The sequence below is a fragment of the Quercus lobata genome, chromosome 11, assembly GCF_001633185.2.
Source record: "Quercus lobata isolate SW786 chromosome 11, ValleyOak3.0 Primary Assembly, whole genome shotgun sequence".
NCBI lineage: Eukaryota > Viridiplantae > Streptophyta > Magnoliopsida > Fagales > Fagaceae > Quercus > Quercus lobata.
The window spans coordinates 44799427-44826535 of NC_044914.1; the positions used below are offsets into that span (position 1 = coordinate 44799427).

General features: G+C 38.4%; 3 protein-coding genes across 5 annotated transcripts; 1 reads left to right on the forward strand and 2 right to left on the reverse strand.

Moving 5' to 3' along the window:
- Window positions 1-374: 374 nt before the first annotated feature.
- Window positions 375-1757, reverse strand: LOC115969368 (late embryogenesis abundant protein-like). Of its 2 annotated transcripts, none has more exons than XM_031089000.1 (2): window positions 1465-1757; window positions 375-810 (listed from the first exon to the last, which is right to left on the reverse strand). In XM_031089000.1, the coding sequence occupies exons 1-2, from the start codon at window positions 1736-1738 to the stop codon at window positions 566-568; spliced, it is 519 nt and encodes a 172-aa protein (XP_030944860.1). In that variant the 5' UTR covers window positions 1739-1757; the 3' UTR covers window positions 375-565. The 2 variants fall into 2 exon arrangements, with proteins under 2 accessions (XP_030944860.1, XP_030944861.1); XM_031089001.1 differs by having other exon boundaries at window positions 375-827; window positions 1460-1757.
- A 1139-nt stretch (window positions 1758-2896) lies between these two features.
- Window positions 2897-7699, reverse strand: LOC115969370. Of its 2 annotated transcripts, none has more exons than XM_031089003.1 (5): window positions 7540-7699; window positions 6367-6784; window positions 4620-4666; window positions 3544-4507; window positions 2897-3434 (listed from the first exon to the last, which is right to left on the reverse strand). In XM_031089003.1, the coding sequence occupies exons 2-4, from the start codon at window positions 6677-6679 to the stop codon at window positions 3566-3568; spliced, it is 1302 nt and encodes a 433-aa protein (XP_030944863.1). In that variant the 5' UTR covers window positions 6680-6784; window positions 7540-7699; the 3' UTR covers window positions 2897-3434; window positions 3544-3565. The 2 variants fall into 2 exon arrangements, with proteins under 2 accessions (XP_030944863.1, XP_030944862.1); XM_031089002.1 differs by having other exon boundaries at window positions 2897-3416; window positions 7540-7698.
- A 14868-nt stretch (window positions 7700-22567) lies between these two features.
- On the forward strand, window positions 22568-23497 carry LOC115966957. Its single transcript, XM_031086080.1, has one exon. The coding sequence runs from the start codon at window positions 22568-22570 to the stop codon at window positions 23495-23497; it is 930 nt and encodes a 309-aa protein (XP_030941940.1).
- The last annotated feature ends 3612 nt before the right edge of the window (window positions 23498-27109 follow it).

Consider the following 27109-nt stretch of genomic DNA (forward strand, 5'->3'; position numbering starts at 1 on the left):
TCATTCATTCTAATTACTTTTTAACTTTCATATTTTCATGAATAAGAGTCTTTTAGAGATAGAAACACAATTTCTGTTCACTTGGCACCCAGATTATAATGCTTTTTCTGCGTTATAAATCACACAAAATCATCATAGAAAACAAACGTTCAAGAAATTCAAAACACCACTATTAATTAGATGGTATAAAACACTAGCCTTGATAAGAGACAATCCTTTCAAAATTTTTTTTTTCTAGTATGTATTAAGTTTTATTTGTTCTTTTTATTTATTCAATCGTTAAGATAGTTTATAATTTGTGTGTTATTTTTACAAAATCACAAGAACACATAACATTTTATGCATTAAAACTGCTTAAACCAGCAAATCAAAGATTTAAAGTGAACTTACAACAAATTTATTACATGTCAATACCTGGAAGTAAAAACTTAATAAATTTATTAATACAACCCAAAGGCTCACATTACCTGCATAACAAATCTAGACCTACATGCACACCTCGGCAAAAGAAACAAACTTTATAGACAGCAAATTACATGCACATGCACATTTACACACAGCTTTTTTAATGGCTATGGTGGCCTGGCAATTTTTCTTTGATTTTCTCTATCACACTTTTCTTCTCATGTTCAGGTTGAGCACCAGGGCTGGTGGCACCAGTGGATATGGTGGTTGTGGCTGTGCTTGTAAAACTCTCTGTCCGTGACTGCTCCTCCTTGCTCTTCCCATCTGTTATCTTCTCCTTTATTTTCACCTTTAAACCCTTCTTCTTCCTTCTCCTAACTTCCCCACCTTGTCCTTCAATTTCACCTTGCCTCATCCTCAGACTGCAAATGAAGCCAAACATATATATAAAGAGAATGAAAAATTAAAATTTCAGCATAAACATATTAAAATCATTTATTACCTTTGACTTGTGAATCATCTCCGCCATATACTTAGTTATTTACTGAGGCTAATCTAAAACAAAGATACAGAAACTATTAATCTTAAGAAAAACATTTTCCTTTAACCTTTGACTACTATTAATTAAGTTATTAAGTTATATGATTGGTACATTAAGAAAAAAAAAAGTATTATGATTGATACATAGTAAAAATGATGTCAATAATAATCCATAGTATAGTGTTAAGTGATGAATCTCATATGAAAGTAAAGTTGCTCCAATAACAACTGCCACCTACCTACTTAGACTAATCTAAAACAAAGATATGGAAACTATATATCTAGACATTAATTTTCTTTAACCTTTAGATGACTATTAAGTTATATAATTAGTACATAATAAAAATAGTGTTATGATCGATACATGGTAAAAATGATGTCAAAAGTAATCTATGATGTTAGTGATGATCCTATGTGAAAGTAAAGTTACTTCAATCACAACGTGTCACGTTAACATATATAAACCATGTTAATTAGTCAATTTTTTCTTCACTATTTTTAGACTAAAGCTCACCGAGCCAGAGCTGGAGCTACTGGACCGAGAAACCTCGAGCTCATGTCGCTGCTTCTGTTGATCCAGCTGCTGATCATGCTCTTTTGCACCACCAACACCAACAGCAGTACTAGCAAAAGTTCCCTCAGTGGTATCTCTATCTGGTTCGTCATGGATTTTTGTGGTGGCCACACCAGTAAGGTGCATGGGATGACCATGTTCACCGGTCAATTGGTCTGGGTTGCCATGTTCGTCAGTGAGCTGAATTGGGTTCCCATACTGATCTCGTATTTCAGCCATTCTTTGCTAATAACTCGAGAAATTCTTGCTCTACCAAATAGCAATAACAAGTTATTTCATTGAAGCCAAGGGTGGAGCTTATTTTTAAAAGGGAAAATGATATATAAGACGGTGGTGTTTTTGCATGTAACTTGGGTATTCACAAGGGTCATTAAGAGTGCAAAAAAGACATGAACAACAGTGCCACGTTAGCTAAGGGAGGGCATGTGTTGCTCTATTGAGTGACAAATGTTCATGGCTCTGGCTTTTGGGTAGAGATGAATCCTAAATATGTTATAGTTATCTCCAATCCAAAATAATTTTGAGATTCTTCCAATTTTCTGACATATACTTGTCACTTTGTACACATTCCGAGTCAAGATCATTTTTGCCTATACTTAAAATAACTCGTAGAATGAGTGCATCGGATAAACTCTTAAGAGATCATATCAATGTTTGCTCACACGCTAGGTTCAGACTATTACACAGTTTCTTACGCAGAAATGGGAGCATGAACAACACAACACAATGACTTGAAAGACATTATGGCTCTTGTTGATTTGAAATAATGGGGCTGTGCTCTTGGAAGTATGGTTTAAAATGGAGAACTTGTTGGTCAAATAGAAGAGGCAAATAGTATAAACTGATACCCCAGAATTTCCCTGTTGGATCTTTTAGAGGAATACATTGACTTCCACGTTCCTCATAATCAAAGTTTTTCTATTTCTACTTTCTAGTTTTGCTTTTTGGGTTGTTGGGTCATCTTCAAGTTCAATACCAAATACTTGTTGCTTAATTAGGTTAACCAAAAAAGGAATGAGAAAAAAAAATGACACCAAATTTCAAACTTCTACTGTTAGAAGGTCTCCGTAGCAATTATTTTCGTCCACCGACCTCACCAAAACTCAAGGCAATTGCAATTAGTCAAAACTCAAACGCATCCACAAGTAATAGTCTTTTTGGTCGACATAAAAGACGTTCACATCAAAACTTAATTGTCTAGAAAATACTTCCAGTCATGAAAGCATCACAACTTTATGCTTTAAGCCAAAGTATATTCCTTACTACTGCTCATCGAGAATTTAATTAAAAACAAAAACAAAAACAAAAATAAAATGGGGATGACAAAGAAAAATGCACTTCTGAAAATTAAGTAGTCTAATCAAGCTATTGTCTATGTTCATCAGCAACCACAATTCTTTCATTACTCTGCAAGGATTAATAATTCATCATCAAGTATGTAAACAGTGATGTAATTCATCAACAGAAAATCATATTGTAAACCTATTGCCTAGCAAATACCACCCCTTCCACCAATGCACACAATGGTAAGTGGGCATAATATTGCCCTCTTGGCACCTCCACGGTCCCTTAACCATAAAGATTACAGAATCTCATTAGGATCAATTCATTTATGTGTCCATGCAAAAAACAAATTGATCTGTACAAAATAAGAATGAGACCACCAGTCTAATGATATGCATTTTCATTCTAATATATTTTTCTTTTTTATATTGAACTGTTCCTTCTATAGATTCTCTTTTCTCTTCTTTACAGTCCTTAACTCCACAAGCTCTATTGAAGTTTAGAGTGTGTATGCAGAAGAAGATTTTTTCATAACAAAATCTTGATGACTGACATCTTGCAATCTTCATAATTCTTTTGTCCAAACTGAGATTGTAGATATCAACACTGGAATCTGTATGTATAAACAACACTGAGTCCAACAAGAATCCCAAAATTTTCAATTATGAATTGTGTGTTGGGTATTTGGAGGTTCAAAAATAAACATAAGCAAACATATATAAGAGACAGAAAATGCTCACCTCCTAACAGCGTAGAGTTTGCTCACTCCTTACTTGATTTCACCCAGAAGAACCCCTTCTTTCTCGTAGACTGGTTCTCTGATAAGGTTTTAGATCCTTTTGAGCCAAAGGAAAAGTGCCGCCTCAAGAAAGGCTTTCCCAAGGAGCTTCTCATGCTGGAACTGGAGGCCATCTTGGGTCCTTTCCCTTGACTACTTTTCAAACGTTCAAGCACAAAAGAATCACCATCAAGATCACTATCCACCACCCGATTCCTTGATCTCTTATTTCTAGCCTTAAAATCCATTTCTGCTTTCAATGCTTTTTCAGATAATTTCAGGGTTTGTTTCTCCCCAAAAGTACAAACTGGGCAAGCTGGATCATACTTGTTAATTTCAGATGTCAGAGTCTCCAAACACTCAGCATGATAAACATGCCCACAAGCAAGCACAGCAACTACAGAAAGCTCATTATTAGCAATAATCTTTTGGCCGCTCCATGAGGATTTCTCAGTCAAAAGTTTTGAGCAAACCCCACATGTTTGTAGATCAACAGAGGGGGAAGTTGATATTCGGCTACTGGATCTGGTTAACTTCTCGCGATTAAAGCCAAAGGACTCACTATCAAAAGACCACCTGTCTCTATTAGAAGAGGCCATAAGCCCAGAAAAGGCATGCATAGACCAACCATCTGAAGACCCCCCACGTGAGCCCCTAGCTGATTCATTGCTCCAAGAAGGGAGCACTGGCCTTTCTTCGGAAACTGAGTAGCTGTCTGGTGACTTGAATCCGGGGATTTGACTATCAGATACTTGTCTTAAAAGCTGGTGTCCTGGAGAACGGCGGGGCCACCTTGATGGAGTTGTGCTAGCTGGAGGCAATTGACCTTGGGATGACAAGGGGGATGCAAATAATGAAGAAGTAGAAGGCAACGACAGTGATGGTTTAATAGGAGATGGAAATGAAACTGTTGGAGATTCCTTAACCTACAATATGATCCGGAAATGTTGTGGGAAAAGTCATATTTGGAACAAAGAGTATAAAAGAGAGAGAATCATAAAGCAGATGAATAAATTCCCTTCATTGGATAAGCTATACCTGATCCAAACTCACATCCATAGAAACATTCCTTGAAATAGATTGATCTGATACATACACACAGAAAAAACAATCAGATACCTCAAATCACAGTTACTGAAGGTTACAATCAGCCAAAGACAAGACGAGAGGTTTGGGGTGGGGGGGGGGGGGATGTACTTGAGAGGTCATCGTTTTGATAGGTAATAGATCTCATTATCCTAATTGCTGAGCACACTTTTTTCAATAAAATGTAGAATCGAAACTTATGCATGTGTATATATATATATGTATGTATGAACGCATTTCTTTTCATAAAATATGTATGTATGCATGCATCCTTAAGATGTTATAGGCGGCCAGCCTAAATGAAAATCCAAAATCCATAGGACATCCCTGATCCATCAGATTGGTGTTATAGCTCCACGAAAACCAGTTTCTGGCAGAAACAGAAAAAGAAAACTTTTTTCTTTTTTACCTATAAAGCTGAAAAGTTCAATTTTATTTTTACAACCAATATTAAGTTGACCATATTTATATAAAATGACAAAAAATAAATTTAAAGATTAAAAGAACTATGGAATGACAAACAAGCCTTCCTAGTGGACAACGACTTTTGGGCATCACCAAGACTGGATCTCACCCCATTGTCTTCAATGAGTTTATCTTTTTTTTTTTTTAATAAATGTCTTCAATGAGACTATCTATCAACAACTTAGGAAAAAAACTACCTAATAGTGATGATGATATAGCCATGAACAGTTAACAAATATCAACACAGTACTAAAATTGTATACCGTCTCATGTCCCAAACTACTTGTGAAAACTACATATATGCACAAGGCATAATATGAATTTCAGCAATATATGGAAAACTAAAGGGAATGTAGCCTTTTAGGTAATACTCGTAATATTTTTTGGGGTGTGTGTGTGTTCTTTTTGGGGGGGGGGGGGGGGGAGTAAGAGAAGAAATAAATGCAACATCCAATTTCCAAATATTCATTTCACAATGTCTCTATCAAAAAAAAAAAACCCCTCAAGCAGTTGACCATTCATTTCCCAGTGTCCTTCGCTTTATTCATCATGTAACTCTTCAGCAAGATTATCATTACCAACAGTCAATTGTGTTCAGCTCTGGCATCATTTAGAAAAGAACCATGTAGAGGAAAATGAAAACACTCGCCTCTCCTTTCCCCTTGATCACTCAAAATTTTAGGTCCTACACCCCGACTATAACCTAAAGCCTTCCACTTGTCTAATTTTCTTCCATATGGCTATTGGCCTATAATGATATCCTATATAACAATTGACTGAAAGGCCTTTGTCTTTATTTTCAACTTAAGTCCCCTATAAACATGTCATCCTAATATAAAAAAAAATGCATGAGAAACTAAATTTTTATATGTAATTGATAAGGAACTAAAGAACATATCTAAGCAAACAACGAAAGATCTTACACTTTCCAATTATGCAAGAAATTAGTTTAAGAAATTAAATCATAGGCATTACTCTCTTGTATGATTCGTGCAAAGTAGGCTTACACTTGTTTTGTGCTTTTCAATACATTACTTACTTATCATATACAACATTCCAAAAAAAGAAAGGTATATGAATAGGAATTACTCTACCCAGTGCAGCATGTGGGAAAAAAACTAGGCATTTTATCGCAGATTTTATTAACTTAGATTTCATATCTAACAAATTCACTCCAACATCATAGGAAACACCATATAGTTTAAAATTAAGAGCTTCCCCTTTCGAAAAGTACCTGAAGCAGGAGTCCTCACATGCCCAGCAGTTCCTTCAGAAATCAGGGACTTCTGCCACGTACATCTTCGAAAATGTTCCAAAGGACTTCCCTCCTCAGCAAATGACGGTTCATATTTATTTTCAGACCCATCATTCCGGCTTATCCCATCTGATAACCAACCAATAGAAGTCTCCTCACCAGCTACCCGCCCTCGGTTATCCCACCGAAAGCTCCACGTTGGCGAATACCGAATGTTCCTATGCAAAATCTCACCACTCGATCCATTCGGTATAGTCTTGTCTCTAGCAGCAACACAACAAACAGACCCCATACTCAAACACACTTTTACACACCACCACAACTTCAAATTCTAACAGCAAACCATCAACTCTCACTCATAACACTTATGGCACCACTACCCAATACTCTGTTCACTCTACAAAGCAATCACCATAAAAACAATCAAATTAATCAAATTCCACAATAGCACTAACTATAGCATTAATTTCAAGAGTAAAATTCAATTCTTACACAAATCCCTAACAACACAATCAATTTCAATTGTTAATTACACTTCGATTCGATTCAAATTGAATTAGTCCTTCTAGGGTTTCACTTTGTTCAGAGCAGTACCCATTTCCATTTTAATCTAAAGCAAACCAATTTCTATAACTACAAAGTCAATTAAAAAAAAAAAAAAAAACTTTTGACTTTGTGAACCAAAAAAAAAAAAAAAAAAACCCACTAAATGTTTTCTCTGATTTTTCACAAAATTGGATAAAACAGTTATATTATATCTGCTTTCAACAACAAACTCAGTATCCACACCAAACCAAAAATACTAAAAATAAAAAAAGTGGAAACACGAAAAACAAAAAAACAAAAAAAAAACGAAAATAGAAGCAGAAAAAAAAGGGGGTTTTTGAAAATCGAATCAATCTGCTAATCTTAAGGGAGAGTTTTAGAGTGAGTCCAAATCAAAAAGCCCTAAAAAAATAGAAATTAAAAATCGAAAGTCAGAGAGAGAGATCCGAAATTAATGCTAGAAAAGCGGGAATTCTTAGTCAACACTGAAAAATGCTTTTGGAAAACACAGAAAACAAATTTGGTAATATTAAAACTAAAAAAATAAATATAAGAGTTTAATTTATATGAAGAAAAAGAAGGAAGCGGAGGTAATTCGAACCGTACCTTTTTTTTTAGGTGAGAGCTGAGAAAATGATAGAGAGAAAGAGAGAGCTTTAGAGAGAGAAAATTTTAGAGAGAGAGAGAGAGAGAGAGAGAGAGAGAGTGAGGGTGCTGTGAAGCTGAGAGTGCTCCTTTTTCTTTGATGTTGCAGAGAAGAAAGGAGGAAGAGAGAGAGAAAGAGGTTGGGTTGGGTTAAGGTCGTTTTTGACGGTTTTTAAGGGGGTAACGGCGTTAGAGGTTGTGTTAGACTGTTAGGGTTGGACTGTGACGTTTGAACGGCGTTAAGTATTGCACCGTGAAGGAATTTACGCCACGTAATATTGAGTACTTTGTATGTCGGGTAAAATGTCCAAAATATATATATAAAATAGTAGTAATAAAATAAAACATTTTTTGGTCGGAAAAATGTAAACTTGTCACATGGAGAAAAACTCACTCTTGTCACGTCGGCTCATACAGATTTTTTTTTTTTTAGAAGATATACAGATATTTTTTTGTCTATTACATACAGATATATATATATATATATATATATATTTTTTTTTTGAGAAGACATACAGATATTTTTTTTTTGTCAATATATTATTATATTAAAAGTTAGGACAGAAGTTATGTATAATTTTTTTTGATTAAATTCAATCGTATGACCATACAAAATATAACACAAAAATATGTTATTTATACTTAAATTCAATCATGTGGCATAACTATATTGGATTCAAAAAAGAAAAAAAAAAGAGCTGTATTTAAATCTTGCTCTAAAAAATATAATTCAACCGAAAAAAGATAATAAAAAGTATAATATGGTATATTTTATACAAAAAAAAAAAAAAAAAAAGATCCTTCTATGGTACCTTCAATGTTTTGGGGGAATGATATTGATCATGAAGTTATTGTGTAATGTGACATAAGTTACTAATAAATGTAACAAAGTTATTATCATGTATGACATGTTATTGTTGGTCTAAAATAACAAAACTTTAATTTTTTTTTTTAAAATATTGGTTATTATGTGACATTTTGGAACATATATACCATTAGACGATATCTTTGTTTCTTTTTTTCTTTTCTTTTTTTCAATAGGAAACGCGTTAACTTCATTAATTTGAAACTAAAAAAAGAAAAGAAGAGAAGTAGATCATGAGATAACACCTGCTTTAAAGAGCACAAATTCTCTACAATCCAAATAACAAAGTTGTCAATGTGTTATGCAAGTCAATATGTTGGTGCATGACATCTTGAATACCATAAATTACAGAAATTAAGGACGTTAGTGAAAACGAGCATACCAAGAAATTCACCACAATCAGAAGACCACTCTCAATAATAATTTATCTGATGCCCATATCCTTTGCAAAGAGATATATGCTCATATGCCCATGCCTCTCCTTGACAGCCTTTGCTTCAATTTCAATTGCAACTATAGACACTATCTTATTTGACTGAAGTAACATTAAGGATTAAAAAAAAAAAAATACTAGTAAAATTATGGAATTATTGGTCCATGTAATATAAGTGAAAAAATTACAATAATGTATAGGTATCATGTGAGTATTATTGAAATTTTCTAAAAACTCATATCAATTTATAACATAATTAAAATTTGTTACATCCCACATAAGCCAAACAGTAATTGGAACAATAATGTGTGTGATGAACAAGTTAATACCTTGAGTTTTGGAGAATTCTTCTATCTTTTAAATTCCAAGTTTTCAACCATGAAAGAATGTAAAAAAAGAGAAGTTTTTAAATCTTTTTTTTTTTTTTTATAACTTTTCAGTATTTTAATTTTTAACTGTTGGGTTTGTGGGGGTGACTTGTTCATTAAGCGGAGTGCGCAGTACGCATTCCAATGCTTTTCACGATGCACCAAAGTATATTATGAGGTTTTTTTTATTTAATTTCAGAAATTATAAATAAAATAAATAATAATAAAAATAAATAAAAAAAAAGATTCTCGAAAAGTCTTGTTCCCTAGTTTTTTATTTCTCAAAAATTAGATTCCATTGCGTCACTTTTTATTATTATAATCTTTTTTAAAGTCTCTTTATGTTTTGCATATTTTTGGAGTACATGGTTTGGTAATAGTCTCACTTTTCTCAACTTGCATTCCCAATTGAGATTCGTGTTTTTGATTTATCCAATGATATTTGTTATATTTTTAAATGGGTTTAAAAAATAATAGTGGGATTAGATTAACATATTTAACAGTGTTTGGTATCAATTAACAAGTAAAAAAAAAAATTGATTTAAAAGGAGAAATTCAAAGTTCCTACGTGGTTGCATGTTTATCTTCTTTTCTTTTCTTTTTAAACCCCTTTCTTTTTATATGGAACTTTTCATGTCTTTATCAAAATTAGTAGGAAATAAAATAACTTGTCATTTTGTCAAAAAAGTACTCTCTTTTAAATTTCACACACTAAGGGCTCGTTTGGTAATATTGTTCTTATATCGTTATATGAATTTTTTGAAAATAAGTATGGTTGAAAAAGTGTGTAAAAATACGTGTAATATTGTTTAAACACTAAAAATTGTTGTTCAAAATACACTACTAAATAGCCCTTAAGTGTGCGTTTGGCTCTAAATTAAAAAGTCAATTTTTTTTTATTATTTAGCTTATTTTTACTACTATTCATGAGTCCCACTTAGGGATGGCAATTTTTCTCCACCCATCCTCACCACGCCCCGCATGGGTTTTTCCCGCCTCTCAAAGGTGGTGGGGTAGGGATGTGACAAGATTTTAGACCCACCTTGCCCCGCGTTGCTAAGAGTTATAATTGCAAATTTTTCATACCCTAAAACCCTACTATTTAAACAAAAATATTAATATTAGTTTATTTTATTCTACCCAACGTGGTTCTTTGCCTTTATTTTGTCATGTGCTATACTATGAATTTTTTTTTTTTTTTAATGATTGTCTTGTTAAACACTTAGATATATTATTCAATTTTTTTTTCTAAAAATTGATTTGATTTGATGGGATAAATTTAGCCATAATTTCAAGTATATTTTTATTAATGAAATAGGTTTCATTAAAAAAATTGTACTAGTTGAAGGACAAATTAACAAAAAGTCGAGTTTTACAAGGTGGGACGGGGTTTCATGGGGCTCCAAAGGGCGGGGATGGGGTAAGAAATTTTCCCCGTCATGCGGGGCTGGGTGGGGATAGAGCAAGACAAAATCTTGTGGGGCAGGGGTGAAGACCCCATTCTTCGGACCTGCCCCGCCCCATTGCCATCTCCGTCTCATTGCACTTCTTTGTACTATTCATGAGTTTTACTATACTATTTCAACTAATTTTTACCTTTATCTACAGTACTTTCAATAAAAAGTTTTCAATTTTAGTAAAATAAGCAAATCTCAAACAGAACCTAAATGTAGGGCTGTCCAAAGGTTGGTCTGGGTCGGATTTGTGCCTAACCTGGAACCGACCCGCTAGAATCGGGTGGGAAAAAAAGGCACCCGCCGCTGACCTGCCGGAGTAATCAAGTCGGGCAGTTCATAACATCAACGGGTGGCAAGTGGGTCGGTCGGATTCAAGACGGCGAGAAAACGTTGGCAAAAACATAGATTTGGTAAAAATCTCATCGAATCTAAGGGAAAAAGCACCGGAATCTAGAAAACAATCACCAGAATTTGGGTTTTTTGCCGGATTATAGAAAATTTTGGCCGAAATCTGGAAATTTTGGTCGAAATCTGGAATTCTTTTGGTCAGTTCGGGTTTTAAGGGAGGAAAACCGAAACCCGACCCGCCGGAATCGGTTTCTGGTGGTGAAGACTCGCCGCCGACCTGCCGAAATAGTTGGGTCGGCCAGTTTCGGGTCGGATTCTGTCGGTTCTTCGGGTGGGTTGGGTACTTAGATGAATCTAGACAGTCCTACCTAAATGTAATAGTATTTGTGATCAAAATGTTTTTTTTATTTGTAAGTGTGATCAAGATGTAATCAATCGAATTAATTTTAGCTAACTTATTTCTTTCATGATACTTTTAACATCTATTATACGTTTTGTTTGTCAACGTTTAAAAATGAAAATAAGTTGGAGGTACAATTTCTTAAACTTCATTTTTTTTAAGTACAATTTTTATATAATATACAAAAATTGGATTCAATGATCTTATGTACTAGACTCGTTAAAATTTGGATACATGACAAATACTTGACACATGTCCGCAGACTCTGCACCCACAGGCCAGTTCTTTTTTATTTTTGTTTTTGATGAAACCCCGAGCCAATTCATTACTACATAAAACACTTCAAACAAAATAGCTAATAAAGATAAAACATCCCAATCAAACACTAAATATGATCTCACTTATAATGTGCAACGTGTATCTTGTAGGGTGATTCACTAGCATAAACAAATGCCAAATGATTAGTGGGTGAGTGAGAGTTGGAGGGAAGAAGTGTCCGACACAACAAGTATAGAGAATGAGTGGTGTACGTAAATGGAATTCCTGTGGTTAAACTAATGTGGCTTTGATGCTGCAGTAGTTGAACTTACTGTGCCAAAACATCATATTGTGTGATGATAGAGTCAAAAAAGGCTGTGGTTTTGTCAAAGACTCAAAAGACATCGTTCATACTTCGTACGCTTATTTTAACACTTGTCCTATAAAACTAGTTCCTATTGTCTTGGTGACAAATTTAAAGCCAAAGATGGATGCCTCTTATCTTTGTTTCTTTAAAGTCTGCTAAAAAAGTGAATTCAGTCAGTGTCAAAGCAGTGGCGTGTAAATGTTAACAGACGCCAAGTCATGGTATAATTGTATAAACAATAAGAACATCTTCATCAATGGGCATTTGGTAAATCAAATGACCAACCATCGAAGGCTTACTTACAAGAAAGCCCCTCAATTTTGAGCCAAAGAGAGTGAGATCCAATTTGTGATCAATAATTTGTGACTCTGGACCCAACAACAGAAAAAAAAAAAAAAAAAAAAAAAAAAAAATGTATACAACTTATGTGAGACCACATGTCAGTCTCACATAAATCATAACGCTGGACGTATAAGATACTTTCCCCTGAACAAACAAAAAGTGAACTCCGAAATTGTTAAGTCATAAATTATTGTATGGATGAAATGGTATCAAATATGTGACAATACTCAATGGCCTATGTTTGGTACTTCAAAATGTATGCCTAAACATATTGGAAATCTTTTTTTTCGGGAGCAACATATTGGAAATCTTTGACATAAGCATATATTACTTATAAAAATAACAAGGCCTAATCTGTGGTGAAATGATAATTATTTTGATTTCAATGATACGTATGTTACGTGAACAAATGAACCAATGGTGGGAGCCACATTCATATAATGACAATTCGAATACCCATTAATTGACTCCATTGTCCATTTTGGTAAGACTTTCGTTTAACCAGATTGCTTAAATTTCTTGAAAAGTCTTAACCAATAATAACATTCCATGGCCAACACCACCGACACATGCAAAAGCCAACTTTGGCCATTGTTTCCTAGCTAGCTGCAATGTGCAGCACCTGGCCTAGCAAGAAGGGCGACCCAGTATTCCTTGACCCCTTGGCATCAGTCTTCTTCCTCTATTCCATGTAAGACAGTAAGAGTGTTTCAAAGGAAGATTTCGAATTCAACCAAACAAAGCAAAGAATTGCATTGTCGTGAGCACTAGCTAGCTTCATTTTTCTTGGCTTCATATTCAGTTTCCGGACAGTCAATATCACACAAGTTCAAAAGAAATTTAGCGCACACACACAAGGTAGAGAAAATACTATTCAGCACTTAAACCATTACAATCCAGATGTGAAAATGCAGTAGAGAGAACCTCCAAAAAAAAAAAAAAAAAAAAAAAAAAAATTTAAGGGCCATCAAAAGTGCAGGCACACATGCACATGCACAAAGGACATGGAGAGACTAACCGGCGCTTAAGTTATGTCCTTCCGGTGAATGTTTGAAACTCCTTTGCATTCGGACACGAGTAATTCAACTATCACACAAAATACTACAATTATCTTATGTGTCAAATTGTGAGTGATTGCCTATTACTTTCACACAAACCCACCATTTTTCTTCATGACTAATAGTCTGCTACGTGGACAGTTATGACACAAGTTGTGGACTATTTCTAATATTACACAAAATACCATAACTATCTTATGTGTCAAACTATGATTGACTGCTTGTCACTTTCACATAAACCCACAATTTTTTCTTCACGATTTACAGTCTGCCACGTGAAAAGTTATGACACAAGTTGTAAAGTAATTCTAGTATCACACAAAATATCACAACTGTCTTATGTGTCAAATTGTGATTGACTATCTGCCATTTTCACATAAACCTACCACTTTTTCTTCACAACTTATAGTTTGTCAGATGAATAGTTATAATACAAGTTGTGATATTTTATGTGGTCCCAGCATTTTTGTTCGGACACAAGTTCCTACAAAATTTTCCATACCACTGATAGGATGGGAGTAGCTATTCATTGTCTAAAGAGTACCGTAATTCCTATTTGGATTAGGCCAATAACGGCTCAATTAGATCCAGCCCAATATACTCACTGCTCGCACAATTGAATAAAAACAACCACATCCCGTATGTGTCTACACCAGCTCTTTAGAGTTTTAGACCTCACATATCCCAACTCAGCCCATATCTAGAACCTTAACATTCATTTTAGAAAGAAGCCCAATCCGTAACTAGTCCAAACAGCCCGCTTCCCCAATACTTCATAAAATTATGTTTTTGGACAGAAACTTCCTAAAATTGCATACTGACCATTAAAACTTCCAAAAATTGCACAAAGGTCCTTGAGGTCAACAAAACAAAGCATTTTCAACCCTTGTTTTGCAAAATAAAATGTTTTCCTTCAAATATAATAAATAAAATGTTTTGTTATCAGACCATGTATTGATTTAGTTAAATGAAATTCAAGTCTTGATTCTCAAAAAAAAAAAAAAAAAAAATATATATATATATATATATAAAATTGTCAAATGACATTATTATTAGACTAATTAAGAATGCAACATCTTGTTCTTGTTATTATTAGACTTTTCTCACATGTCATGCATTCACATGTCACTTTAGTGTAGATTTATACATGTCATGCATTTACATCTCATCTTTGGATAGATTACTTGAAAATGAAAAAAGATAAGTTTAGATTGAGAGTGCATATTTTAAATTCAAATTTATTAAAAAAATATAGATCTCAAACTCATTCCAAACTCCATTAAATTTTAGTAATTTAATCTCAAATTTGTTCCATATATATTTATTAATGAACCCAAACCCATCTATTTATTTATTTTATTTTGCTTAATTAAAAAGAACTAACTTAACATTACTTGTATGGGCACGATATGCAGCCCAAGCCCAAAACGTATAGGACCTTGACCCAATGAGCCCAGCACAATAAATTTGTAGAGAGTTGGTTAAGCAACTAGGCCTTAGTGAATTGAACAACAGCTAGCACTGGATTGAATGGCAATCAAACACAAATAGGAGATTCTGATGTCAATGATCTTTCAGTCCGAGGAGGTCATATTCATATATATTGATCACAATTGGATACAGAGATAATTTAGATTGCCACAGTCCCCTCTCTCTTCTTTTTTCTTACTTCCCTCCTTCTTCCCCCTTTTCTCAAGGAGGGTCTCTCCCATTATATAGCTCCCTCTCGAATATCTTGATTCTACACTTGTTGATCATCTGAGCCTCCACTTGAGTGTCTATCCCATCAGACATCCTCCTTGGTTTTTTGTGAGTTATGGTACCCAAGATAACACTATTCAGAGGTCTTTTACACATAAATGCGGCAAGAAAAGTAGCTGCAGTACATTTAATGCGGTGACAGTAGCTTTTTCCTAGATATTTTTGAGTTTCCTTCTTTCTTGTATGTTCATGAGGTATGTTTCTATCATTGCAGCTTCTTGGAGGCTCATTCTAATTGCTGGAATACATATTTGAGCTGCATACGCCACATCCGAGGAGTAATTCCTCCTCGGACCACCTTCCATTCATTCCTTATTTATGAGACTTTAAACTAGGACCCTAAATAACTATTTGCCCCTCTTTGGACCATGCAACGTCCTTGGATAAAAGCCCAAGGCCCAACTTATTATTCTGGGCCTTTATCCCTACAATAGCCCTTCAAAATTCCGGTTTTTCCTCTCTCATCTGAGGAGAAAAAGTGGGGTTTTGATTTCTAAGAGATAAAGCCAACTGATTCCTTGATTCACACGTGTGGGAGTACGGTTTAACGTGCCTTATATCATGTGAGGGAAAATAAAAGAGGCAGACAACTTGTATTCTGCTTATCACTTATGTAAATAAATATAACCTTGGATTCGTTTTGACCTTTGGTGAAAAATAAGGGGGTGTTAAAGAATGATGATTTCCCCAGAGTGTGTGGTCCGAGGGACCTGACACAACTTAGGTTCTGTTTATACGCTTGTATAGATACCTTTGAGTGTTAATTTCACCCAAACATGTGGTCTGAGAGACCTGACATATCTTAGGATCTATTTAAACACTAATATAGATGCTCTTGAGTGTTAATTTCACCCAAGAATGTGGTCCGAGAGATCTGACATAACTTATGATCTGTTTAAGCACTTATATAGATGCCATTGAGTATTAATTTCCCCTCAACCTGCGATCCGAGGAACCATGCAGGGCTTAGGTTATGTTTAATACTTGAATAGATGTCAAAAGTAATTAATTTCCCCCAAGCTTGTGGTTTGAGGAACAATACAGGACTTAGGTTCTGTTTAATACTTGAATAGATGTCAAAAGTAATTAATTTCCCTCAAGCCTATGGCCTGAGGAGCCATATAGGACTTAGATTCTGTTTAATACTTGAATAGATGCCAAAAGTAATTAATTTCCTCCAAACCTGTGGTTTGAGGAGCCATATAGGACTTAGGTTCTATTTAATACTTGAATAGATTGAGTAACGGGAAGCACGATGCCTTTACACAACAAAAGAATTTATTGATAAAGGAAATTTTTATTAACAATAATACATTTTCATGTTGTTTACATTCCAAAGGCGCGGTATTACATGCTCATCTAAGTCTTCTAGGAAATATGCCCCTATACTGACCACAGAGGTGATGCGATATGGTCCTTCCCAATTGGGCCCTAACTTTCCCCATGTTGGGTTTTTTGCAGTGCCCAAAACTTTCCTCAATACCAAGTCACCAGGCACTAGTGGTCTTAGCTTTACCTTGGCATCATAACCTTGCTTGAGTTTGTGTTGGTAGTATGCCAATTGGACCATTGCACTTTCTCTTCTTTCTTCAATAAGATCTAAGCCCTTTTCTAGCAACTCGTTGTTACTACTCGGACTGAATGAGCTGGTCTTTAGCGTTGGAAAGCCCATTTCTAAAGGAATAACAACTCAGCTCCATAAGTCATCGAAAAGGGGGTCTCCCCTGTTGATCTACGAGGTGTGGTTCGATACGTCTACAAGATATGTGGCAGTTCTTCCACCCATCTTCCCTTCACATCATCCAACCTTTTCTTGAGTTCGTTCACTATGACTTTGTTAACAGCCTCGGCTTATCCATTCCCCTAGGGATTGGTTGGGGTAGAATATCTGTTCGTAATTCCCAATTCACAGCACTATTTCCTGAAGGACTTACTATCAAATTGAAGACCATTGTCTAAGATGAGGGAATTAGGGACCCCGAACCGAGTAACAATGTTTTTCCAGACAAGCTTCTTAGTATCCACATCTCTGATATTTGCTAAAGGTTCAGCTTTAACCCATTTAGTGAAATAGTTAGTGCCAACCAGTAGATACCTCTTGTTCCATGCTGCTTTGGGGAAAGGGCCAACTATATCTAAGCCCCATTAAGCAAACGGCTAGGGGCTGGATAGAGGGTTAAGAACTCCTCCTGGCTGATGTATGTTTGGTGCAAATTTTTGGTATTGATCACATTTCTTCACATATTCTAGCGCCTCTTTCTGCATATTGGGTCACCAGTAGCCTTGAGTAATGGCCTTGTGAGACAAAGATCTGCCTTTTGTGTGGCTCTTGCAGATCCCTTCATGCAACTCCTCAAGGAGTAGCTCTGACGCTTCAGGGTGAATGCAGAGTAGATATGGCCCAGAAAAAGAGCGCTTGTATAATTTTTGGTCATCGGACAGCCAGAAACTAGGTGCCTTTCTCCTTATCTTGTCAGCTTCTGATTTGTCTTCCGGCAAGATGTGTTCTTTCAGAAATAGTACTATGGGATCCATCTAGCTAGGCCCTACCCTGATTTGGTGAACATGAACCGCTTATCCCTTTACCACCGTGGGTTTGCACAAGTCTTCTATAAGGATAACCTAAGGTAGGCTCTGTGCCGAGGAGGTTGCAAGCGTGGCTAGGGAATCGACGTGTGTGTTTCCACTCCTGGGGATGTGTAATAGGGTGAAGGATTCAAATCCTAATTGCAAATGCCTAACCTGACTTAAATACCCTTGCATTCTCTTATCTCTTGCTTCTAGTTCGCCCTTCACCTAGCCAACGACTAGCCTCGAGTCCGAGAACATCTTTACTGCCTTTCCTCCTGTTCTTTGAACCATGAACATTCCTTCCAGCAAGGCTTCGTACTCAGCTTCATTATTCGTGGCCGAGAAGCCCAATCTTAGTGACTTCTCAATGGTGAGCTTCTCGGGTGAGATCAGAACTAGCCCCACTCCAGAGCCCCTTTGATTTGCCGCACCATTGACATATACCTTCCAAAATAAAGGTTCTTGCAGGGAGATCGTGCCAACTGATTTTCCATCCATGTTCTGTGTCATTGATGTTTCTTCTAGTGGGGGTTTAGTGAACTTGGCCACGAGGTCTGCCAGTACCTGACCCTTGACAAAGGTACGAGACACGTATATAATGTCAAAAGCCCCTAGAATTATGCCCTACTTTGCAATCCTCCCCGTGTAATTAGCACTTCGAAGTATGGCCCTGAGTGGAAGTTGAGTTAGGACGACGACTATATATGCTTGGAAGTAATGGGGAAGCTTTCGTGTGCCATGCACCACTGCCAGGATGGCCTTCTCCAGTGGTAGGTAGCGGCTCTCAGCCTCATGTAGTGACTTGCTCACGTAGTAAACTGGCCGTTGTATGCCACCGTCAACGTGTATCAATACCAAACTCATAGCATAAGGGGCCACCGCGATCTAAGCAAATAGAATTTCATCAACCTCAGGGCTGGACATGATAGGTGGATGAGAGAGATATTCCTTAAGCTGTTGGAAGACTAGGGCGCATTCCTCGGTTCACTTAAATCCTTTCCATTTATTCAAAAACAAGAAGAAGGGTTTACATCTATCTGCGGATCGGGAGATAAACTGGTTCAAGGTAGCAGTCATTCCAGTTAGTTTCTAAAATTTCTTTGGATTTAGCGGTGGTTGTAGATTTCTTATTGCCTTAATCTGGTCGGGATTAACCTCAATCCCCTAATGGGTCACCATATCGCCTAGAAACTTGTCTGATCCTACACCAAAAGAGCACTTGGAAGCATTAAGGTGTAGCTTGTGTTTTCTAAGAATTTCAAAAATGTTTCCGAGGTCTCCCACATGCTCAGACACTATCTTGCTCTTCACCACCATATCGTCTATATAGACCTCAATACTCCTACCCAGTTGTGGTTTAAACATCTTAGTCATCATCTTTTGATAGGTGGATCCAGCATTTTTCAAGCTAAAGGGCATCACTTTGTAATGGTAATTTCCAGTGGGGGTTATAAAGGCTGTCTTCTCTTGATCATTTTGGGCTAGTGGTATTTGATGGTATCCTTGGAAGGTATTTAAGAAGCTCATTTGAGGATGGCCTATAGTGGCATCTACCAGCGGGTCTATTCAAGGCATAAGGAAGGGATCTTGTGGGTAAGCCTTGTTTAAATTCGTGAAATCTATGCATACTCGCCATTTTCCCATTCTTTTTCTTCACTACCACAGTATTGGCTAGCCACTCAGGATAGAAGACTTCTTTGATAGCCTTTGCCTGCTTAAGCTTTGTCACCTCATCTTTGATAGCATCAGAATGATCTCTAGATGAGCGCCACAGAGGTTTTTTTTTTTTTTTTTTTTTTTTGGGTAACAGATGGATTGACATTCAAATGGTGGTAAATGAAATTTTGGTCCACCCCCAGAGCTTTGTAAGCACTCCATGCGAATGCATCTATATTTTTTCTAAGGAACTCAATCAACTCTTCTTTTTCTTGGGGAGGTAGCTAGTAGTTCACCTGAAAGAACTTCTCAAGATCATCGCCAACAGCAACCTTTTCCAGATCTTCGCACTTCGCTGCTACGGTTGATCCATTTTCGGGTAATACCGGAGCTTTTGATTACTATAAGCCCCTTTCAGTAGAGACTGAGGACTCGACATTAGGCCAATGCAAGATGGCAGCTACCATGTACTGCCTAGCCATGGACTGATTCCCCACAATCTCTTTAACCTAGCCATTGGACGGATATTTCACCTTCTGGTGTAGGGTAGAAGAGACAGCTTCTAAGGCGTGAAGCCAAGGTCTAGCCACAATAGCCGTGTAGGGTGAATAAGTGTCCACCACAATGAATTCCACTTCCACTACGTCTGAATCGGTCTTATGGGCAGTCTAATCTGACTTCTTGGAGTAACAGTCTTTCCCTCAAAACTTAGTAGAGGGGAATTGTACGCCGTTAGGTCCTTGGGTTTCAAATTCAGCTCCTTGTATAGGTCGAGGTACATTATCTCGATAGCACTTCCCTGGTCTACCAACACTCTCTTCACATTGTACCCCCCTATTCTGAGTGTGATCACTAAAGCATCGTCATAGGGTTGGATGGTTCCGATCTTGTCCTTGTCTGAGAAGCCCACAATTGGTCGAATTTCTCTCCTGGCTCTTTTTGGCTCTGAATTGTTGTCCTCGATGGACATCTACGCCACAAAAATCACTCTGGGGGGACAAGAACCAGTTTGACCAAGAGCAGCGAATATAACATTGATCGTTCCCAGAGGAGGTCTTGAAGAAGTATCTTTCTGGGGATCCTAGCCTATTTGCCCTGCTTGGCCACTGAAATGGTGCAGTAGTTGCTTCGACTTCCCTTCTCAGACTAGTTGGTCTAGATGGTCCCATAAATTCCTGCTGAAGGGGTAAGGGCCCAAAATCGCATATTGGACCTTGGGTTTGTCTGAAGGGATAAACAGGTCCGAGGAGAAACTACTAATGATGAGACATTCTCAAATCGAGACTTATAAGTGGAGCAAACGAGTGGTTGTCCGAGGAGTACATGCTCCTCGGACTTGTGAATATGGTTTAAAAAACATAACCTAGCAATTAAAGTGGCATGCCGAGAAGGTTCAATGAAAGAGACGTGTTTAGTGGACATGAGAGAAGGAAGAGAACCTAAAAATATCTAAGAGAATGCTGACACCACCGTATTAAATGCACAACAGCTACTTTATTGGCCGCATTTATGTGGAGAAGACCTCTGAACAGTGCCACATTGGCTATCGCAACTCACAGAGCGTTAGGGAAGGTGGCTGATGGGACAAACACTCAAGTGAGGGCTCAGATAATCGACAAGTGGAGGGTAAAGATGACACCAAAGAAGATATATAAGGTAGAAGACTCTTCATGGAGTGGGATCAAAAAATAGAAAGAGAGGATGCTATAGTAATTTAAACTGTCATATTATCCCACTGTGATCAATATACGATAACTATGGCCTTTTCGGACTGAAAGTCCATTGATATCAACACCTCTTATTTATGTTTGACTGCCATTTAATCCAACTCTAGCTGTTGTCTAATTCGTTAGGTCTTAGTTCTTTGGCCCACTCTCTACAAATTCATTGTATCGGGCTCATTGGACTGAGGCTCCATACATTTTGGACCTGGGCCCTAAATTGTGACCTTACAATTGGTACCGTTTGTGGGAAGAACTCATGCCTCAGCAAGTGTAACGGCTAAACATGGTGGGATTAGGTTCATATTGAACAGACCTTGCAGGTTCTTAATGGCAGGACAACTTTCTTAACATTGAACGGGAGAAAGATAAAGACAAGCATCGAGAGGGTAGTGTACGTACTACTCATACAAGCAAAAGCCACTCTAAAGGGAGAAGTCACGTGTCCCAAAAGCAGGACGATAACCGAGCCCTACAGTAAGAGATTGACGACTTGAAAAGGAAATTGTGTCGTGTGCAACGGAAGCGTCCCCCTTCCAACTCAGACACAAGCGACGAAGAAGACCACAATTATAGGCAAAGGTCAAGAACCCCACCAAGTGAGACCTTCTTCTCTAAAGACAAATACCATCATAAATGCAGCCACAGAAGTCCGTCCTATAAAGGCCTAGTGAACGACACCATGAGCAAAGTCTTGGATCGAATCTCCAAGTCACCCTTCACGCGCAAGATAGAAGGGGCTGAGCTTCCTCGACGATTCCATCAACTTACTTTCACTATGTACAACGGTCAAACATACCCTATAGAGCACGTGAGCTAGTTCAACCAAAGGATGGTTGTCCATTCTAAAGATGAGGCTTTGATGTGCAAAGTATTTCTGTCCAGCCTAGGATCGATGACAATGAGGTGGTTTGATGGCCTCAGGCCAAACTCCATAGACTTATTTAAGCAACTGACCCAGGCCTTTGGCTCTTGCTTCATCACGAGCAGCATGGTTCCTCGGACTTTGGATTCCCTCCTGTCTTTGTCCATGCGAGAGGGAGAGACTGTAAAGGCCTACTTGGATAGGTACTGGGAGATGTACAATGAGATAAAGGGCAACTATGATGATGTCACTATCAGTACCTTCAAAAGCGGTCTCCCAACTAAGCACGGTTTAAGAAAATCCCTAACAGGGAAGCCTGTCACCAGCCTATGCCAACTCATGGACTGAATTGACAAGTATAAAAAGGTTGAAGAGGACTAGCAGTTGGGTAAGGGTAAAGTGAAGGTTGTCCTTTAGGAGAGGAGGGACTTCAGGTCAGACCGATTTAACAACAACAACCGACCGAGGAGAGACTACATAGAGCAATCCAGATCTACCGGCGCGCAGGCGGTTCACGCTATGTTTCGAGATCCGATACATCAGGTTATGGAGAAAATCAAGAATGAGCCGTTCTTCAAATGGTCAAATAAAATGGCAGGAGACCTCATAAAGCATAACCAAAACATATATTGCCAATACCACCAAGAACCAAGGCATACCACAGAGGATTGTCGAAACTTGAAGAACCATTTGGACCAACTGGTCCGAGAGGGAAAATTATGTCACCTTCTACATCACTCCAATGGCCAACAAGGACAAGCGAACATTAAGACGCGGAAGGACATCTCCTTGAGATTGCCTATAGGCACGATAAATGTCATTCTTGCCGTCTCGGGAATGCCTGGCTCTTGTCCCTCCAGAGTAATGTCCGTATCTCGACCTCCTACCGAGCATGGCGATCGGGAGTCTAAAAGGGCCAAGAAGATAGCATTACCCATGCTGGGCTTCTTGGATGAAGATAAGGTCGGAACCATTCAACCCCATAATGATGCTCTGTTCGTCACACTCAGGATTGGAGGATATGATGTGAGAAGAGTGCTAGTAGATCAGGGCAGCATTATGGAAGTAATGTATCTCGACCTATACAAGAGGCTGAACTTAAAACCCGAGGACTTAATGGCATACGATTCCCTTCTAGTAAGCTTCGAAGGGAAGACAATCACTCCAAGGGGCCAGGTCCGACTGCATATACAAACAGGTTTGGATGTGGTAGTGGTGGACTTTATCGTAGTTGATGCTTATTCGTCCTACACAACCATCGTAGCCAGGCCTTGGCTTCATGCCTTAGGGGCTGTCTCTTCTACACTACACCAAAAAGTGAAGTACCTGTCGGAGGGCCAAGTCAAGGAGATTATAAAGGACCAGACCATGGCCAGGCAGTGCATGGTGTTCTCCATTTCATGCCAACACAACGTTGAGCCCTTGGCTTCTACTGAAAGTGGTTTATAACAATCAACAACCCTGGCATTGCTCGGTGATAGATCATCCGAAGAGACGAAATGCAAGGATCTAGAAAAGGTTTCTGTGGGCATCGATCCGAAAAGATTCTTTCAGGTCGGCTCGGAACTACCCCCCTAAGAAAAAGAAGAACTAATTGTTTTTCTTAGAGAAAACAAAGACGTGTTTGCATGGGATGCCTATGATGCCCTGGGGGTTGATCCGGACTTCATTTGCCACCACCTAAACGTCAATCCATCCATTACCCCCAGGAAGCAACCCTCCTGGCGTTTGTCAAAGGAGCATGCTAACACTGTTAGGGACGAGGTGATGAAGCTTAAGAAAGCAAGGGCTATCAAAGAAGTTTTTTACCCTGAGTGGTTGGCCAACACTATAGTGGTGAAGAAGAAAAGCGAAAAATGGCGAGTCTGTGTAGACTTCACAGATCTGAATAAAACTTACCCAAAAGATCCATTCCCTATGCCCTGGATAGATTGGTTGCTAGACGTGACCGCTGGACACCCTCGAATGAGCTTCTTAGATGCCTTTCAAGGATACCACTAGATACCTCTGGCCATAGACAACCAAGAAAAGACAGCTTTTGTCACTCCTATTGGAAACTATCATTACAAGGTTATACCTTTTGGTTTGAAGAATGTAGGATCCACCTACCATAGAATGATGACTAGAAAGTTTGAGCCGCAGTTGGGTAAGAACATTAAGGTCTATATAGATGACATGGTGGTAAAGAGTAAAGTGGTGTCCGAACACGTGAGAGACCTTAGTCGCATTTTTGAAATTCTGAGGAGACACAAACTGTATCTCAACACGTCTAAATGTTCATTTGGGGTAGGATTGGGAAAATTCTTAGGCTATATGGTGACCCATAGGGGCTTCGAGGTTAGCCCCAATCAAATCAGGGCTATCCACAGCATGCATCCCCCTCGGAACCCCAAGGAGGTCCAAAAGCTTACCGGCATGATTGCTGCTTTAAACCATTTTATTTCTCGGTCGGCGGATAGGTGTAGGCCTTTTTTCCTCTTATTGAATAAGTGGAAGGGATTTGAATGGACCAAAGGATGCGCTTCGGCCTTCCAACAACTTAAGGAGTATTTGTCTCGGCCACCAATCTTGTCAAGTCCCAAGGCCGACGAGGTCTTGTTCGCCTACATTGTTGTGGCCCTTCACGCAGTAAGTCTAGTGCTGATACGGATGGACAACGGCGTACAACGACTAGTCTATTACATAAGCAAATCATTGCATGAAGTTGAGACTCGCTACCTTCCACTAGAAAAGGCCATCCTGGTGGTGGTTCAGGCTAAACGAAAGCTACCCCATTACTTCTAGGCACACATAGTCATTGGTCTAACCCAACTCCCACTCAGATCCATACTCCGGAATCTTGATTATACGGGGAGGATTGCTAAGTGGGGCACGATTTTAGGGGCCTTTGACATTAAGTACATGCCTCGCACCTCCGTGAAGGGCAAGTCCTTGTGGATCTAGTGGCTGAGTTTGCTGAACCCTCGCTAGAAGAGGAAGTATGGATGCAAGGCATGGATGAAAAATCAGTTGGCACAATCTCTTTACAAGGGCCCTTTTGCTGGAGGGTATATGTTGGTGGCGTGGCGAATTAAATGGGCTTTGGTGTGGGGCTAGTCCTGGTTTCTCCTGAAAGGGTTACCATTGAAAAATCGCTAAGGCTGGGCTTCTCGGCTACGAATAATGAGGCTGAATATGAAGCCCTGTTGGAAGGAATTTCCATGGTCCGGAAATTGGGCAGAAAAGTTATAAACATGTTCTCAGACTCAAGACTTGTTGTAGGCCAAGTGAATGGGGAGTTAGAAGCAAGAGATGAAAGAATGCAAGAATAACTAAACCAAGCTAAATGCCTGCGATCACATTTCGATTCTTTTAGCTTACTGCACATCCCTAGAAGTGGAAACACACATGCTGACTTTGGCCACATTAGCCACTTCCTCGGCTCAATGTCTACCTCGGTTGTCCTTGTGGAAGATTTATACAAACCTCAGTGATGAAAAGAGAAATCATCCATGTCCACAACGTCTCCCTTGGTACTGTTTCTGAAAGTGGACATCTAACCTGAAGAGAAGAACGAAGCCGACAAGATTCAAAGAAAAGCTTCTCGATTTTGGTTATCCGAGGACATAAGCATTCCTTTTCTGGACCATACTTGCTCTGCGTACACCCTGAGGCTTTGAAACTCATCCTGGAGGAATTGCACGAAGGAGTTTGTGAAAGCCATATAGGAGGCAGGTCCTTATCCCATAGGGCCATCACCCAAGGCTATTGGTGGCCAAACATGTAGAAAGAAGCGCACGAATATGTGAAGAAATGTGATCAGTGTTAGAGGTTCGCACCAAACGTACATCAACCAGGAGGGATCCTCAATCCTCTGTCCAGCCCATGGCCGTTCACTTAGTAGGGCTTGGATATCGTCGGGCCATTTTCCAAGGCAGCAGGGAACAAAAGATATCTGCTCGTCGGCACTGACTACTTTACCAAATGGGTTGAAGCTGAACCTCTAGCAAATATCAGAGATGTGGACGTCAAATAGATTTTCTGGAAGAACATTGTCACCCGGTTTAGGGTCCCTCACTCCTTCATCTAGGACAATGGTCTTCAGTTTGACAGTAAGGCCTTTAGGAGGTACTGTTGCGAATTGGGGATCACGAATAGATATTCTACCCCAGCCTACCGCTAGGGGAATGGGCAAGCCGGAGCTGTTAACAAGGTCATAGTGAATGGACTAAAGAAGAGGTTGGATGACGCGAAGGGAAGATGAGTGGAAGAGCTGCCACATGTCTTGTGGACGTATCGGACCACGCCACGCAGGTCAACTGTAGAAACCCCCATCTCGATGACTTACGAAGCCGAGGCCGTTATTCCTCTAGAAATGGGTTTTCCAACACTAAAAACTAGCTCATTCTGTCCGAGCACCAATGATGGGTTGCTAGAAAAAAGCTTAGACCTTATTAAAGAAAGAAGGGAAAAAGTGATGGTCCAACTGGCGTACTACTATCACAAACTCAAGTAAGGTTATGATGCCAAAGTAAAGCTAAGGCCATTAGTTCCTGGGGACTTAGTATTGAGGGAAGTACTGGGCAATGCTAAAAATCCAACATGGGGGAAGCTGGGACCAAATTGGGCAGGGCCATATCGCATCACCTCAGTGGCTGGCATTGGGGCATATTTTCTAGAAGATTTAGATGAGCGTGTTATACCATACCCTTGGAATGTAAACAACCTGAAAAGGTACTATTATTAATAAAATTTCTTCTCCCAATCAAATTCTTCTGTCGTGTGTGTTAGGACATATGTGTTTCACTTGTTAAGAACATATATCATGATTTTATGTAATTGACTTATCCTTTGACAAAACGCACTTTACTTGTATTTAGGTAGATTTATGATGTTTTAAATATTTCAAGATACCTTGTTTCAAGATCAAGTATTGAAGCTTTCAAGTCTGTTCAAGAAAACAAGTTTAGAGTGCAAAATCATTAAAACTTGACAACTGGCTTGACAGTTGCATCTATCGAGTATAAGGAAGCTGTTCTTCATTCGGTGTTCTCGATACCTGCTTGACACCTGCTATCTGTC

Excerpts from the sequence above, each read along its gene's own strand:
- LOC115969370 (XM_031089003.1), bottom strand. The coding sequence starts at position 6,679 with ATGGGGTCTGTTTGTTGTGTTGCTGCTAGAGACAAGACTATACCGAAT. Across the intron at positions 4,667-6,366 it reads TGTGAGGACTCCTGCTTCAG|ATCAATCTATTTCAAGGAAT; the intron begins GTACTTTTCGAA and ends TGTATGTATCAG. Across the intron at positions 4,508-4,619 it reads TGGATGTGAGTTTGGATCAG|GTTAAGGAATCTCCAACAGT; the intron begins GTATAGCTTATC and ends ATCATATTGTAG.
- LOC115966957 (XM_031086080.1), top strand. The coding sequence starts at position 22,568 with ATGTTTCGAGATCCGATACATCAGGTTATGGAGAAAATCAAGAATGAG.
- LOC115969368 (XM_031089000.1), bottom strand. The coding sequence starts at position 1,738 with ATGGCTGAAATACGAGATCAGTATGGGAACCCAATTCAGCTCACTGAC. Across the intron at positions 811-1,464 it reads GTCCAGTAGCTCCAGCTCTG|GTGAAATTGAAGGACAAGGT; the intron begins GCTCGGTGAGCT and ends GGATGAGGCAAG.